General features: G+C 38.9%; 1 protein-coding gene across 1 annotated transcript in view; it reads left to right on the forward strand.

The window, feature by feature from the left end:
- Window positions 1-16,861, forward strand: part of IL33 (interleukin 33) — a 99,975-nt gene that overhangs the window by 10,109 nt on the left and 73,005 nt on the right. Inside the window, 3 exon segments of the mRNA XM_007450219.1 lie at window positions 13,107-13,232; window positions 14,864-15,001; window positions 15,230-15,312. Of these exon segments, the coding sequence (XP_007450281.1) occupies window positions 13,107-13,232; window positions 14,864-15,001; window positions 15,230-15,312 (347 nt within the window).

The following is a 16,861-nucleotide window of genomic DNA, read 5'->3' on the forward strand; positions in this document are numbered from 1 at the left end:
TTTTTTAATTCAATAACTTTATTATACTTTATTTTATTTTACTGTATCTTCTTTCTTTCTGTATTTTTTCCTTCCTTCCCTCCTTCCTTCCTTCCTTCCTTCCTCCCTCCCTCCCTCCTTTCTTTCCTTCTTGCCTTCTTTTCTTCTTTCTCTCTTCTTCCTTCCTTCCTTCCTTCCTTCCTTTCTTTCTTTCTTTCTTTCTTTTCTTTCTTTCTTTCTTTCTTCTTTCTTTCTTTCTTTCTTTCTTTCTTTTCTTTCTTCCGACTTCTACTAATTCTCTCTACTTTCTCTCCCTTTTATTCTGAGCTGAATGGATGAAAGGCTCTTGCTGCTCCAGCCAGGAGTCAGGACTCTGCCTCTGAGGTGGGAGAGCCAACTTCAGGACACTGATCAACAAGAGACCTCCCAGCCCCACATAATATCCAACGGCAAAAATCTCCCAGAGATCTCCATCTCAACACCAGCACCCAGCTTCACTCAACGACCAGCAAGCTACACTGCTGGACAACCTATACCAACCAAATAGCAAGACAGGAACACAACCCCACCCACTAGCAGAGAGGCTGCCTAAAATCATAATAAGTCCACAGACACCCCAAAACACACCACCAGGCGTGGACCTGCCCGCTACAGAGACAAGATCTAGCCTCATACACCAAAACACAGGCACTAGTCCCCTCCACCAGGAAACCTACACAACCCACTGAACCAACCTTAGCCACTGGAGACAGACATCAAAAACAACGGGAACTACGAACTTGCAGCCTGCAAAAAGGTGAACCCAAACACAGTAAGATAAGCAAAATGAGAAGACAGAGAAACACACAGCAGATGGAGCAAGATAAAAACCCACCAGACCTAACAAATGAAGAGGAAATAGGCAGTCTACCTGAAAAAGAATTCAGAATAATGATAGTAAAGATGATCCAAAATCTTGGAAATAGAATGGACAAAATGCAAGAAACAGTTAACAAGGACCTAGCAGAAATAAAGATGAAACAAACAGCGATGAACAACACAATAAATGAAATGAAAAATACTCTAGATGGGATCAATAGCAGAATAAATGAGGCAGAAGAACGGATAAGTGACCTGGAAGATAAAATAGTGGAAATAACTACTGCAGAGCAGAATAAAGAAAAAAGAATGAAAAGAACTGAGGACAGTCTCAGAGACCTCTGGGACAACATTAAACGCACCAACATTCGAATTATAGGGGTTCCAGAAGAAGAAGAGAAAAAGAAAGGGACTGAGAAAATATTTGAAGAGATTATAGTTGAAAACTTCCCTAATATGGGAAAGGAAATAGTTAATCAAGTCCAGGAAGCACAGAGAGTCCCATACAGGATAAATTCAAGGAGAAATACGCCAAGACACATATTAATCAAACTGTCAAAAACTAAATACAAAGAAAGCATATTAAAAGCAGCAAGGGAAAAACAACAAATAACACACAAGGGAATCCCCATAAGGTTAACAGCTGATCTCTCAGCAGAAACTCTACAAGCCAGAAGGGAGTGGCAGGACATACTGAAAGTGATGAAGGAGAAAAACCTGCAACCAAGATTACTCTACCCAGCAAGGATCTCATTCAGATTTGATGGAGAAATTAAAACCTTTACAGACAAGCAAAAGCTGAGAGAGTTCAGCACCACCAAACCAGCTTTACAACAAATGCTAAAGGAACTTCTCTAGACAAAAACACAAGAGAAGGAAAAGTCCTATAATAACGAACCCAAAACAATTTAGAAAATGGGAATAGGAACATACATATCGATAATTACCTTAAATGTAAATGGACTAAATGCTCCCACCAAAAGACACAGATTGGCTGAATGGATACAAAAACAAGACCCATATATATGCTGTCTACAAGAGACCCACTTCAGACCTAGAGACACATACAGACTGAAAGTAAGGGGATGGAAAAAGATATTCCATGCAAATGGAAACCAAAAGAAAGCTGGAGTAGCAATTCTCATATCAGACAAAATAGACTTTAAAATAAGGACTATCAGAAGAGACAAAGAAGGACACTACATAATGATTAAGGGATCGATCCAAGAAGAAGATATAACAATTGTAAATATTTATGCACCCAACATAGGAGCACCTCAATACATAAGGCAAAAACTAGCAGCCATAAAAGGGGAAATCGACAGTAACACATTCATAGTAGGGGACTTCAACACCCCACTTTCACCAATGGACAGATCATCCAAAATGAAAATAAATAAGGAAACACAAGCTTTAAATGATACATTAAACAAGATGGACTTAATTGATATTTATAGGACACTCCATCCAAAAACAACAGAATACACATTTTTCTCAAGTGCTCATGGAACATTCTCCAGGATAGATCATATCTTGGGTCACAAATCAAGCCTTGGTAAATTTAAGAAAATTGAAATTGTATCAAGTATCTTTTCCGACCACAACGCCATGAGACTAGATATCAATTATAGGAAAAGAGCTGTAAAAAATACAAACACATGGAGGCTAAACAATACACTACTTAATAACGAAGTGATCACTGAAGAAATCAAAGAGGAAATTAAAAAATACCTAGAAACAAATGACAATGGAGATACAACGACCCAAAACCTATGGGATGCAGCAAAAGCAGTTCTAAGAGGGAAGTTTATAGCAATACAAGCCCACCTTAAGAAGCAGGAAACATCTCGAATAAACAACCTAACCTTGCACCTCAAGCAATTAGAGAAAGAAGAACAAAAAAACCCCAGAGTTAGCAGAAGGAAAGAAATCATAAAAATCAGATCAGAAATAAATGAAAAAGAAATGAAGGAAACAATAGCAAAGATCAATAAAACTAAAAGCTGGTTCTTTGAGAAGATAAACAAAATAGATAAACCATTAGCCAGACTCATCAAGAAAAAAAGGGAGAAGACTCAAATCAATAGAATCAGAAATGAAAAAGGAGAAGTAACAACTGACACTGCAGAAATACAAAAAATCATGAGGGATTACTACAAGCAACTCTATGCCAATAAAATGGACAATCTGGAAGAAATGGACAAATTCTTAGAAATGCACAAACTGCCAAGACTGAATCAGGAAGAAATAGAAAATATGAACAGACCAATCACAAACACTGAAATTGAAACTGTGATTAAAAATCTTCCAACAAACAAAAGCCCAGGACCAGATGGCTTCACAGGCGAATTCTATCAAACATTTAGAGAAGAGCTAACACCTATCCTTCTCAAACTCTTCCAAAATATAGCAGAGGGAGGAACACTCCCAAACTCATTCTACGAGGCCACCATCACCTTGATACCAAAACCAGACAAGGATGTCACAAAGAAAGAAAACTACAGGCCAATATCACTGATGAACATAGATGCAAAAATCCTCAACAAAATACTAGCAAACAGAATCCAACAGCACATTAAAAGGATCATACACCATGATCAAGTGGGGTTTATTCCAGGAATGCAAGGATTCTTCAATATACGCAAATCTATCAATGTGATTAACCATATTAACAAACTGAAGGAGAAACAAGATTTGTTCATCTCAATCTATCAATGTGATGAACCATATTAACAAAATGAAGGAGAAAAACCATATGATCATCTCAATAGATGCGGAGAAAGCTTTTGACAAAATTCAACACCCATTTGTGATAAAAACCCTGCAGAAAGTAGGTGTAGAGGGAACTTTCCTCAATACAATAAAGGCCGTATATGACAAGCCCACAGCCAACATCATCCTCAATGGCGAAAAACTGAAAGCATTTCCACTAAGGTCAGGAACAAGACAAGGTTGCCCACTCTCACCACTCTTATTCAACATAGTTTTGGAAGTTTTAGCCACAGCAATCAGAGAAGAAAAGGAAATAAAAGGAATCCAAATCGGAAAAGAAGAAGTAAAGCTGTCACTGTTTGCAGATGACATGATACTATACATAGAGAATCCTAAAGATGCTACCAGAAAACTACTAGAGCTAATCAATGAATTTGGTAAAGTAGCAGGATACAAAATTAATGCACAGAAATCTCTGGCATTCCTATATACTAACGATGAAAAATCTGAAAGTGAAATCAAGAAAACACTCCCATTTACCATTGCAACAAAAATAATAAAATATCTAGGAATAAACCTACCTAAGGAGACAAAAGACCTGTATGCAGAAAGTTATAAGACACTGATGAAAGAAATTAAACATGATACAAATAGATGGAGCAATATACCATGTTCTTGGACTGGAAGAATCAACATTGTGAAAATGACTCTACTTCCCAAAGTAATCTATAAATTCAATGCAATCCCTATCAAACTACCACTGGCATTTTTCACAGAACTAGAACAAAAAAGTTCACATTTGTATGGAAACACAAAAGACCCCGAATAGCCAAAGCAATCTTGAGAACAAAAAATTGGAGCTGGAGGAATCAGGCTGCCTGACTTCAGACTATACTACAAAGCTACAGTAATCAAGACAGTATGGTACTGGCACAAAAACAGAAAGATAGATCAATGGAATAGGATAGAAAGCCCAGAGATAAACCCATGCACATATGGTCACCTTATCTTTGATAAAGGTGGCAGGAACGTACAGTGGAGAAAGGACAGCCTCTTCAATAAGTGGTGCTGGGAAAACTGGACAGGTACATGTAAAAGTATGAGATTAGATCACTCCCTAACACCATACACAAAAATAAGCTCAAAATGGATTAAAGACCTAAATGTAAGGCCAGAAACTATCAAACTCTTAGAGGAAAACATAGGCAGAACACTCTATGACATAAATCACAGCAAGATCCTTCTTGACCCATCTCCTAGAGTAATGGAGATAAAAACAAAAATAAACAAATGGGACCTAATGAAACTTCAAAGCTTTTGCACAGCAAAGGAAACCATAAACAAGACCAAAAGACAGCCCTCAGAATGGGAGAAAATATTTGCAAATGAATCAACTGACAAAGGATTAATCTCTAAAATTTACAGGCAGCTCATGCAGCTCAATAACAAAAAAATAAACAACCCAATCCAAAAATGGGCAGAAGACCTAAATAGACATTTCTCCAAAGAAGATATACAGACTGCCAACAAACACATGAAAGAATGCTCAACATCATTAATCATTAGAGAAATGCAAATCAAAACTACAATGAGATATCATCTCACACCAGTCAGAATGGCCATCATCAAAAAATCTAGAAACAATAAATGCTGGAGAGGGTGTGGAGAAAAGGGAACACTCTTGCACTGCTGGTGGGAATGTGAATTGGTTCAGCCACTATGGAGAACAGTATGGAGGTTCCTTAAAAAACTACAAATAGAACTACCATATGACCCAGCAATCCCACTACTAGGTATATACCCTGAGGAAACCAGAATTCAGAAAGAGTCATGTACCAAAATGTTCATTGCAGCTCTATTTACAATAGCCCGGAGATGGAAACAACCTAAGTGCCCATCGTCGGATGAATGGATAAAGAAGATGTGGCACATATATACAATGGAATATTACTCAGCCATAAAAAGAAACGAAATTGAGCTATTTGTAATGAGGTGGATAGATCTAGAGTCTGTCATACAGAGTGAAGTAAGTCAGAAAGAGAAGGACAAATACCGTATGCTAACACATATATATGGAATTTAAGGGAAAAAAAATGTTATGAAGAACCTAGGGGTAAAACAGGAATAAAGACACAGACCTACTGGAGAACAGACTTGAGGATATGGGGAGGGGGAAGGGTGAGCTGTGATAGGGCGAGAGAGAGACATGGACATATATATACTAACAAACGTAAGGTAGATAGCCAGTGGGAAGCAGCCGCATGGCACAGGGAAACCGGCTCGGTTCTTTGTGGCTGCCTGGAGGGGTGGGATAGCGAGGGTGGGAGGGAGGGAGACAAAGAGGGAAGAGATATGGGAACATATGTATATGTATAACTGATTCACTCTGTTATAAAGCAGAAACTAACACACCATTGTAAAGCAATTATACCCCAATAAAGATAAAAGAGAAAAAGAACCACAGTAATACTATCACCAAAAGAAAATGACAATTCTCCCAGAATAAAACTTAAAGTCACAGAATATTGTCTCAAACTGACAGAGAATTCAAAGTCAGTTCAGTAGGCTTAATAATAAAATTAATGAACAGAAGGAATAATTTATGAAAGAGATTGAAACTCTAAAAGAACCAAACAGAAATTTTGAAGCTGAATAACTCAATAAATGAGATGAAGAATGCATTAAAAAGAATTGGAAATAGAGCAGGCCATACGGAAGAGAGAATTAACAAGCTTGAAGATATAAATCTAGAAATGATGCAGATAGAAGAGGAAAGAGAATTAAGATCTAAAAAATGAGAAAATTCTATAAGAGCTATCAACTCTTTTAGGAAAGGCAACATTAGGGTAATGGGTATCTCAGAAGAAGAGAGGCAGAGGGGAGCAGAGAGTGTATTTAAAGAAATAATAGCTGAGAACTTCCCAAACCTGTAGAAGGAGCTGGATATATAAGTACATGAATCTAAGAGAACAATTAATTACCTCAACACAAAAAGATCTTCTCTAAGACACAGTATATTAAAACTATCAAAAGGCAATGACAAAGAATTTTAAAGGCACCCTGGGGAAAAAAAGGGATGGTAACCTACAAAGTAACCCCATTAGCCTATCAGCAGATTACTAAGCAGAAACTTTACAGGCCAAGAGGGGGTGAGATGACATTCTCAAAATACTGAAAGATAAAAACGGTCAGCCAAGACATCCAGCAAACTTATCATTCAGATAATACAAAAGATTATAAGAGAATATTATGAACAGCTATATGCCAACAAATTAGGCAACATAAAAGAAATGGAAAAATTCTTAGAATCATACAACCTTCCAAGACTGAATCATGAAGAAACAGAAAATCTGAATAGGCCAATCAATAATAAAGATATTGAAACAGTAATCAAAAACCTCCCAAAAAACAAAAGTCCAGGACCAGATGGCTTCACAGGTGAATTCTACTAAACATTCAAAGAAGATTTAATACCTATTCTCCTCAAAAATCTTCCAAACAATTGAAGAGGAGGAAACAAACACTTCCTAATTCATTCTACAAGGCCAGAATTACCCTGATACCAAAAACCTGAGAAAAGACAACATACACAGAAAAAAATCACAGGCCAATACCTCTGATGAACATAGATGCAAAAATCCTCAGCAAAGTATTAGTCCACTGAATACAATACATTAAAAGAATCATATACCATGATCAAGTGGGATTTATTCCAGGGATGCAAAGATGGTTCAATATCCGCAAACCAATTGAAATGATACATCACATTAACAAAATGAAAGCTAAAAATCACATGATCATTTCAATAGACGTAGAAAAAGCATATTACAAGATTCAACACCAAATAAAAACAAACCTCTCAGTAAGATAAGTATAGAAGGAACATACCTCAACATAATAAAGGCCATATATGACAAACTCACAGCTAACCTCACACTTAATGGTGAAAAACTGAAAGCTATTCGTCTAAGATCAGGAACAAGACAAGGATGCCCATGCTCACCACTTTCATTCAACATAGTACTGGAAGTCCTAGGCAGAGCATTAGACAAGAAAAATAAATAAAAGGCATCCAAATTGAAAAGGAAGAAGTAAAATTATCACTATTTGTGGATGGCATAATTTTTTTTAACTTTTTTTTTTTTTTTTTTTTTTGCAGTACGCGGGCCTCTCACTGTTGTGGCCTCTCCCGTTGCGGAGCACAGGCTCCGGACGCGCAGGCCCAGCGGCCATGGCTCACGGGCCCAGCCGCTCCGCGGCATGTGGGATCCTCCCGGACCGGGGCGCGAACCCGTGTCCCCTGCATCGGCAGGCGGACTCGCAACCACTGCGCCACCAGGGAAGCCCGTGGATGGCATAATTTTATATGTAGAAAAACCTAAAGATTTTACCAAAAAGTATTAGAAAAAATAAACAAATGCAGTAAAGTTGCAGCATGCAAAATCAATGTACAAAAAGCATTTCTATATATAATAACAAACTAGAAGAAAGAGAAATTAATTTAAAAATCCCATTTACAGTCCCAACTTAAAGAATAAAATATGTAGAAATAAATTTAATCAAGGAGGTGAAAGAACTGTACTCTAAAAACTATAATTGTTGCAAGACACTGAAGAAACACAAATAAATGGAGAGATATTCCATGCTCATGCATTGGAAGAATTAACACTGTTGAAATGTCCATGTTATCTAAAGAAATCTACAGATTCCCTATCACTATCCAAAGGTCATTTTTCACAAAAATAGAACTCTAAATTTTAAAATTTATCTGAAACAACAAAAGACCCTAAATAGGTAAAGCAATCCTCAGAAAAAATAACAAAGCTGGAGGTATCACAATCCCTGCTTTCAAACTATATTACAAGCTATAGTAATCAAAACAGCATGTATTGGCAGTAAAACAGATACATAGATCAATGTAACAGAACTGAGAGCCCAGAAACAAACCCACACATACACGGACCCTTCATTTATGACAAAGGAGAAAAGAATATACAACAGAGAAAGGATAGTTTCCTCAATAAACAGTGTTGGGGAAACTGGACAGCCACATGCAAAAGAATGAACCTAGACCACTAACTCATACCAAACACAAAAATTAACTCAAAATGGATTAAAGAGTTGAATGTAAATCTGAAACCATAAAACTCCTAGAATAAATCACAGGCAGTATGCTCTTCAACATCACTCTTAGCAATATCTTTCTGGATATGTCTCCACGGGCAAGGGAAACAAAAGAAAAATGAACAAACTATATCAAAAAATCTTCTGCACAGCAAAGGAAACCATCAATAAAATGAAAAGACAATCTACTGAATGGGAAAAGGTATTTGAAAACCATATATCCAATATGGGGTTAATATCAAAATATATAAACAACTCAAAAGTTAAAAAAAAAACAACCCTAAATAATTTGTCAGAGGAGCTGAATAGACATTTTTTCCAAAGGAGACATACAGATGGCCACAGACACATGAAAAGATGCTCAACATCACTCATTGCTCAACAGAGCAATGCAAATCAAAACCACAATGAGATAACACCTCATGTCTGCTAGAGTGACTGTTATCCAAAAGGCAAAAAGTAATAAGTGTTGGCAAGGATGTGGAGAAAGGGAACCTTCAGAAACTGTTGGTGGGAATGTAAATCGGTGTAGCCACTATGGAAAACAATATAAAGATTCCTCAAAGAATTAAGAATAGAACTACCACATGATCTGGGTATTTACTTAAAGAATATGAAAACAACAACCTATGGAATGGGAGAAAATATTTGCAAATTGTATATCTGAAAAGTGACTTGAATCCAGAATATAAAAAGAATTCCTACAACTCAATAATAAAAGGCAAATAATTACAAAATGGGCAAGGGATTTGAATAGACATTCTTCCAGAATGAGCAAATATTGTGTAGTTCTACTTGTATGAAATATCTAGAGCAGGCAAATTCATAGATTTTGGGGTCAGGGAATATGAGGAGTTATTGCTTAAGGGTTACAAAATTTCTGTTTGGAGTGATGAAACCGTTTTGGAATAGACAGTGGTAATGATTGAACAACAGTGTGAATGTAATTAATGCTACTTAATTGTACATTTTAAAATGGTTAAAGTGGGGGGACCTTCAAGATGGCGGAGGAGTAAGACGTGGAGATCACCTTCCTCCCCACAAATACATCAAAAATACTTCTACAAGTGGAACAACTCCTACAGAACACCTACTGAACGCTGGCAGAAGACCTCAGACTTCCCCAAAGGCAAGAAAATCCCCATGTACCTGGGTGGGGCAAAAGAAAAAACAGAGACAAGAAAATAGGGACAGGACCTGCACCTCTGGGAAGGAGCTGTGAAGGAGGAAGTTTCCACACACTAGGGCCCCTTCACTGGTGGAGACGGCGGGTGGGCAGTGTGTGTGGGGGGGAGCTTTGGAGCCATGGAGGAGAGCTCAGCAACAGGGGCGCAGAGGGCAAAGCAGAGAGATTCCCGCACAGAGGATAGGTGCTGACCAACACTCACCAGCCCGAGAGGCTTGCCTGCTCACCCGCTGGGGCGGGTGGGGGCTGGGAGCTGCGGCTCGGGCTTCGGAGGTGAGACCCCAGGGAGAAGACTGGGGTTGGCTGCATGAACACAGCCTGAAGGGGGCTAGTGCGCCACAGCTAGCCTGGAGGGAGTCCAGGAAAAAGTCTGGATGTGCCAAAGAGGCAAGAGGCCATTGTTTCAGGGTGCACGAGGAGAGAGGATTCCTTTCCCATGCGCCCACAGTAGGCAGAGCACCACCTAAGGGAGCTCCAGAGATGGGTGCAAGCCACAGCTATCAGCTTGGACCCCAGAGACAGGCATGAAACGCTAAGGCAGCTGCCACTACCACCAAAAATCCTGTGTGCAAGCACAGGTCACTATCCATACACCCCCACACCCCCACCCCCCGCCACCAGGAGCCTGTGCAGCCCGCCACTGCCAGGGTCCTGTGATCCAGGGACAACCTCCCTGGGAGAACACATGGTGCACCTCAGGCTGTTGCAATGTCACACTGGCCTCTGCTGCCACAGGCTCACCCCACATTCCAATTATGACTATCGTACCCCTCCCTCCTCCCAGACTGAGTGAGCCAGATCCCCCTAATCAGCCACAGCTTTAACCCCGTCCTGTATGGGCGGGGAACAGATGCCTGACCTACACACAGAGGTGGGGCCAAAACCAAAGCTGAACCCCAGGAGCTGTGCGAACAAAGAAGAGAAAGGGAAATTTCTCCCAGCAGCCTCAGGAGCAGCGGATTAAACCCCCACAATCAACTTGATGCACCCTGCATCTGCGGAATACCTGAAGAGAAAATGAATCGTCCCAAAACTGAGGCAGTGGACTTTAGGAGCCACTGTAGACTTGGGGTTTTCTGTCTGCAACTGATTTGTTTCTGATATTTATGTTTATCTTAGTTTAGTTTGTAGTGCTTGTTAAAAAATTATTATTAAAATTAAAACCGCTAATCTCATACTCCCAATACTTCTCTCCCCCACCCCCCTCCCCCTTGGCAACCACAAATCTATGTGTGTGAGTCGTTTCTGTTTCGTAGATATGTTCATTTGTGTCATATTTTAGACTCCATATGTACGTGAAATCATATATTTGTCTTTCTCTTTCTGACTTACTTCACTTAGTATGATAATCTCTAGGTCTATCCATGTTGCTGCAAATGGCATTATTTCATTCTTTTTTATGGCTAATATTCCATTATATATATATAGAGAGAGCTAATTAATGAATTTGGTAAAGTAGCAGAATACAAAATTAATGCACAGAAAACTCTTGCATTCCTGTACACTAATGATGAAAAATCTGAAAGAGAAATTAAGGAAACACTCCCATTTACCACTGCAACAAAAAGAACAAAATACCTAGGAATAAACCTACCTAAGGAGACAAAAGGCCTGTATACAGAAAATTATAAGACACTGATGAAAGAAATTAAAGACCATACAAACAGATGGAGAGATACACCATGTTCTTGGACTGGAAGAATCAACATTGTGAAAATGAGCATACTACCCAAAGCAATCTACAGATTCAATGCAATCCCTATAAACTACCAGTGGCGTTTTTTCACAGAACTAGAACAAAACATTTTTACCATCTGTATGGAAACACAAAAGACCCTGAACAGCCAAAGCAATCTTGAGAAAGAAAAACAGAGCTGGAGGAATCAGGTTCCCTGACTTCAGATTATACTACAAAGCTACAGTAATCAAGACAGTATGGTACTGGCACAAAAACAGGAATATAGCTCAATGAAACAGAATAGAAAGCCCAGAGATAAACCCACGCACATATATACAATGGAATATTACTCAGCAGTGAAAAGGAATGAAATTTAGTTATTTGTAATGTGGTGGATGGACCTAGAGTCTGTCATACACAGTGAAATAAGTCAGAAAGAGAAAAACAAATACCATATGCTAATACACATATGTGGAATCTAAGAAAACCGTACTGATGAACCTAGGGGCAGGACAGGAATAAAGATGCAGATGTAGAGAATGGACTTGAGGACACGTGGGGGGGGGGAAAGGTAAGCTGGGAAGAAGTGAGAGAGTAGCACTGACATATATACACTATCAAATGTAAAATAGGTAGCTATTGAGAAGCAGCTGCATAGCACAGGGAGATCAGCTTGGTGCTTTGTGACTACCTAGAGGGATTGGATAGGGAGTGTGGGAGGGAGGCGCAAGAGGGAGGGGATATGGGAATATATGTATACATATAGCTGATTTACTTTGTTATACAGCAGAAACTAACACAACATTGTAAAGCAATTATACTTCAATAAGGATGTTAAAACTTCTAAAAAAAAATAATTTAAATTTAAAAATAGGGCTTCCCTGGTGGCGCAGTGGTTGAGAGTCCGCCTGCCGATGCAGGGGACACGGGTTCGTGCCCCGGTCCGGGAAGATCCCACATGGCACGGAGCGGCTGGGCCCGTGAGCCATGGCCACTGAGCCTGCTCGTCGGGAGCCTGTGCTCCGCAACAGGAGAGGCCACAACAGTGAGAGGCCCGCGTACCGCAAAAAAAAAAAATTAAAAAATAAAGTAAAAAAAACCCAAAATTGCACCAGATTAGAAATGAAAAAGGATATCAATCAAAGAAATAAAGAGATTTAAAATTATGAAAATATTTTATGCAAATGTACAGCAACAAATTTTAAGACTCGATGGAAATTGATGATTTCCTTCCACAATAGAAATGGCTAGAATTGACCTAAGGAGTATAAAACATAAAAAGCCCAATTTTCATAGAAAAGATTTGAAAGGTAATGTGGTAGCCTGAATAATGATTCCCCCAAAGAGGTCTGTGTGCTAATATCTGTTAATGAGTTGCTTTATAGGGTCAAGGGACTTTACAGATTATGTTTAGGAGATAAAGAAATTATCCAGCATTATCTGGTTCCTTCAAATGATGTAATCTCAAGGGTCCATATATAATAGGAATGGTAGTAGGATAAATAATGACCCCAAATATATTCAGGTTCTAATCCCTGGAATTTGTGAACATTACCCTATGTGGCAAAGAGATTTTTGCAGATGTAAGTTCAGCATTTCGAGGAGTGATTATTCTGTATTATCTGGTTGGTCCTAAAAATAATTACAAGTGTCTTTATGAGACGGAGTTAGAGGGTGATTTGACCACAGAAGAAGGTAATGTGACCAGGAAAGCAGAAATTTGAAGATGCTACACTGCTAGCTTTGAAAATGGAGGAAAAGACCAGGAGCCAAGAAATGCAGGTGGCCTCTAGAAGCTAAAAAAGACAAGGAAATGGATTCTTCTCTAGACCCCTCAGAGGAAGTGCAGCCCTGATGACACCTTGACTTTAGCCCAGTAAAGCTGATTTTGCACTTCTGACCTCCAGAACTATACGAGAATCAATTTGTGTTGTTTTACTAAATTTGTGGTAATTTGTTACAGTAGTAATAGGAACCTAATACAGGTGATTATTAAAACCATTAAAATAAGGATCAGATGTTTCATAACTGTGCTCTAATGCTTAAATAACAGGTAATTCTGATGCAGTTTAAGCTCTTTTATCTATTTTATAAAACAAGCATAATCCTATTATTGAAACAGATAAAGAGCAGGAAAAAGTAAAACTTTCAGGCCACTTTCACTAATGAACCTAGATATAAAAATTCTAAATAAATTATCAGCAAACAAAATTTAGCATCTAATAAAATTAATTTTATGTATTATTACTAAATGGTGTAAAGTTTAGGAATGCAAATGTATGGTCTAAAATCAATTATTCATTACAACAGCAAATTAAAGAAGAAAAACCATATGACCATATGAACACTTGCTGAAAGGGCATTGATAAAATCCAGCAGCCTCTCCTAATAAATGCTTTACATAAAATAGAAATAAAAAGAAATCAATGAGAAATGGGGAAGGCAATGAATGAAAAGTATATGAAATCTAATAAGTGCTCATTCATTCAATAAGTACTTACCACTACCAGGTACACTGTGGATACAATAGTGAACATGATAGATACAATCTGTGCTCCGTAAAGCTTTCAGTACAGTGGGAGTGACAGGCAGTTCATTGAAGGCTTTGATGTGGAAGTAGGATATGGGAACCCATGAGAAAGCACTAAACCCAGTTAGGGTTACATAATAATAGAATTCTTGCAGGGACTGACATTTAAGTTGAGATTGGAAAAGTGAGTTCAATGTATCTAGATTAAATGAGAGTGATTCATTGTAATGTACAACATAATAAATATAATTAATACAGCTGTATGTTATATATGAAAGCTAAAAGAGTAAATCGTGAGTTCTAATTACAAAGAAATTTTCCTTTAATTTTGCATCTCTATGAGATGATGGATGTTCACTAAACTTATTGTGATAATCATTTCCTGATGTATGTAAGTCAAATCATTATGCTGTATACCTTAAACTTATACAGTGTTGTTTGTCAATTATATTTCAACAAAACTAGAAGAAAAAAAATAAAGGTAGAGTGTTTGGAGAAAATATTTCTGGGAGAGACAATAGTCCTTACAAAGGCCTAAATATGAAAGATCCAAAGTTGATGTGACTGAAGTACAGAGCAGGAGGAGAGTGAAGTATGTGATAAAACTGGTGGGGAAGGCCCAGTCTAGACCAGGAAGGATCTTGAACCATATCAACGATCTTGGACTTTATCCTATATGCAATGTGAAGACACTGGTGAGATTTAAGCAGGGGAATTGTGTTGGTTCTTCTCTATTTCCCTGACCTGCAAATCCATTCTTTGCCTTGATCCTGCCCTGGCAAGCTGATCCCCACAGGGTCCATCACCCAGTTTCTTTTGCCTACCGGCTTCTGGCTTGGTTCAGCCAATGAGCTGTCTATGCCCTGTGCCCTCCTGCTTCAGTGCTACATCTCTGACAGTGAGTATATCTCTCCTGGACCACAGATCCTACCAGGTAGCGTCTTTGTGGCTCCAGCTCTCACTGAGTAACTATTTCTTGCCCCTTCAGGCCTTAAAGATGGATATGACTTCCCCTGTTTCTAGTCTTCTTAATCCTGCTCACACCTCTGTAAGTAGGCCTTTTATCAAAACTTTTCATTTGAACCATCTCAATTAAAGTCTATTTCCTTTTGAGAGCCTGACTGATATCGGAATGATTAGATCACATTTCTATTTTACAAAGATCCCTTTGGCAGCTTTATGGAAAACGGATTGGAGGATGGCAAGACTGGCTTCAAGAAGACCAGTGAGGAGGCTATTCTGGAGGTAAGAGAGGACAGTGGCTTGGGCTAAGGTTGCAGAACTAGGGATAGGGAGTGAGGAGTCCAGCTCCTTGCCAAAATCCTATTTGTGACTTTACAGGTCCTACATACAATAGGCAATTACAAAGACTTTCCCAGGCAGGCCTCATAGGGAAAAGCTTGCCTCCCACACTAGACTTAGTGCACAGCCAATGCACTTCAGTCTCTAAAGAGGGTCGCAGCCATACTCTTACATACATCTGCATTCCTAGTCCAGGCATCTCCATTTGGAGGTCTCCTTATCAGGGAATCTAGTAGATGCTTTTCCCACTCTGACACAGGACTCAGTATTTTTCCACTCCTCGCCCTTCTCCCTCTTCCTCTCCTTTGGCCCCACAGTTCATAAAATTGTAGGAGCCTTTTGTCTGAGGGTCCCTCAACAGTGAGTCAACCCCACCCATTCACCATTTCATGGCAGAAAATGAAATGGGAGGAGTCGACACTTAGTTTGCTTTTATCCTCTTCCTTATACTATTACAGTTAAGTGATTAAAGGCTTGACTGTTACTTTCATTTTGGCTCATTATTAATCAGCTACTCCAGCACCTCAGCTTTCTCTAGCTCAGTTGAGCTCCTGACAGAGAGAAGCATGTGGATTCCAGAGATATTTGGAAGATAGTGTTGATAGGTTTGGCTATTGATTAGACTTGGGGTGGGGTAGATGAAGAGCAGTGAGGGAAAATGCAAAGCCAAGGAAGCTGCCTAGTTCTCTTATTTGGGCAACTGAGTGGATAGTGCTGCCATTCACTGGAATGTGAAACAAGGAGCAGGAGAGCAGCAGAGAGGTCTGTGGGTTTGAGGTTTGAGGTCTGTGGGTCATCCAAGTCAGATGAGCAGAAGAGAGTTGGATATGTGAAAAGGAATTTAGGGGAGAGGTCTGGATTGAGATAGATTTGAGAGTCATTGATTTATAAAAGTTAACTGTAGCTATGGACATGGATAAAATGGCCCTGGGAGAATACAGAGAGTGAGAAGAAAAGTTGCTCTGAGACTAAGGCCCACAATGGTCTATTCTTAAAGTTGACCTCTTGGGATTCTCTAGATAATTCTCTAATGATATATTTTTCTATGACTCTATCAAAGCCCTCCTTAAACTTACTGAATAAAATAGAGATAGCAGATTATAATGGAGAGCCAAAATTTAGAGTCAGCCCCATCATTCCTACTCTCCTCTGGCCTCCACATTGACCTCCCTGCCCCTATACCTCTAAACTATGCCCTGGCTCCCTCCTCTCAGGGAGCTGGAGGATGATGGACTCAATCAAGCCATCTCTTCTGTTACCTTTCCATGAAATCACAAAATCTTGACCTCCCTGTATTTTGAGCCTCTCCAAAGAGCAAAGGAATAGCCAGAATTTAGAGTTTAAATCTTTGAGTTTTTCTTTATCTGAAAACAGGGATAATAATAGCACTTACTTCATAACATTCTGTATCAAATGATATAATGAGATAAATTAAAGCACTTATGACAGAGCTTGGAATGCTGTAGATACTCCATAAATGTGAACACTCTTT

This window comes from Lipotes vexillifer, unplaced genomic scaffold (assembly GCF_000442215.2).
Source record: "Lipotes vexillifer unplaced genomic scaffold, Lipotes_vexillifer_v1.1 scaffold1074, whole genome shotgun sequence".
Classification (NCBI taxonomy): Eukaryota; Metazoa; Chordata; class Mammalia; order Artiodactyla; family Lipotidae; genus Lipotes; species Lipotes vexillifer.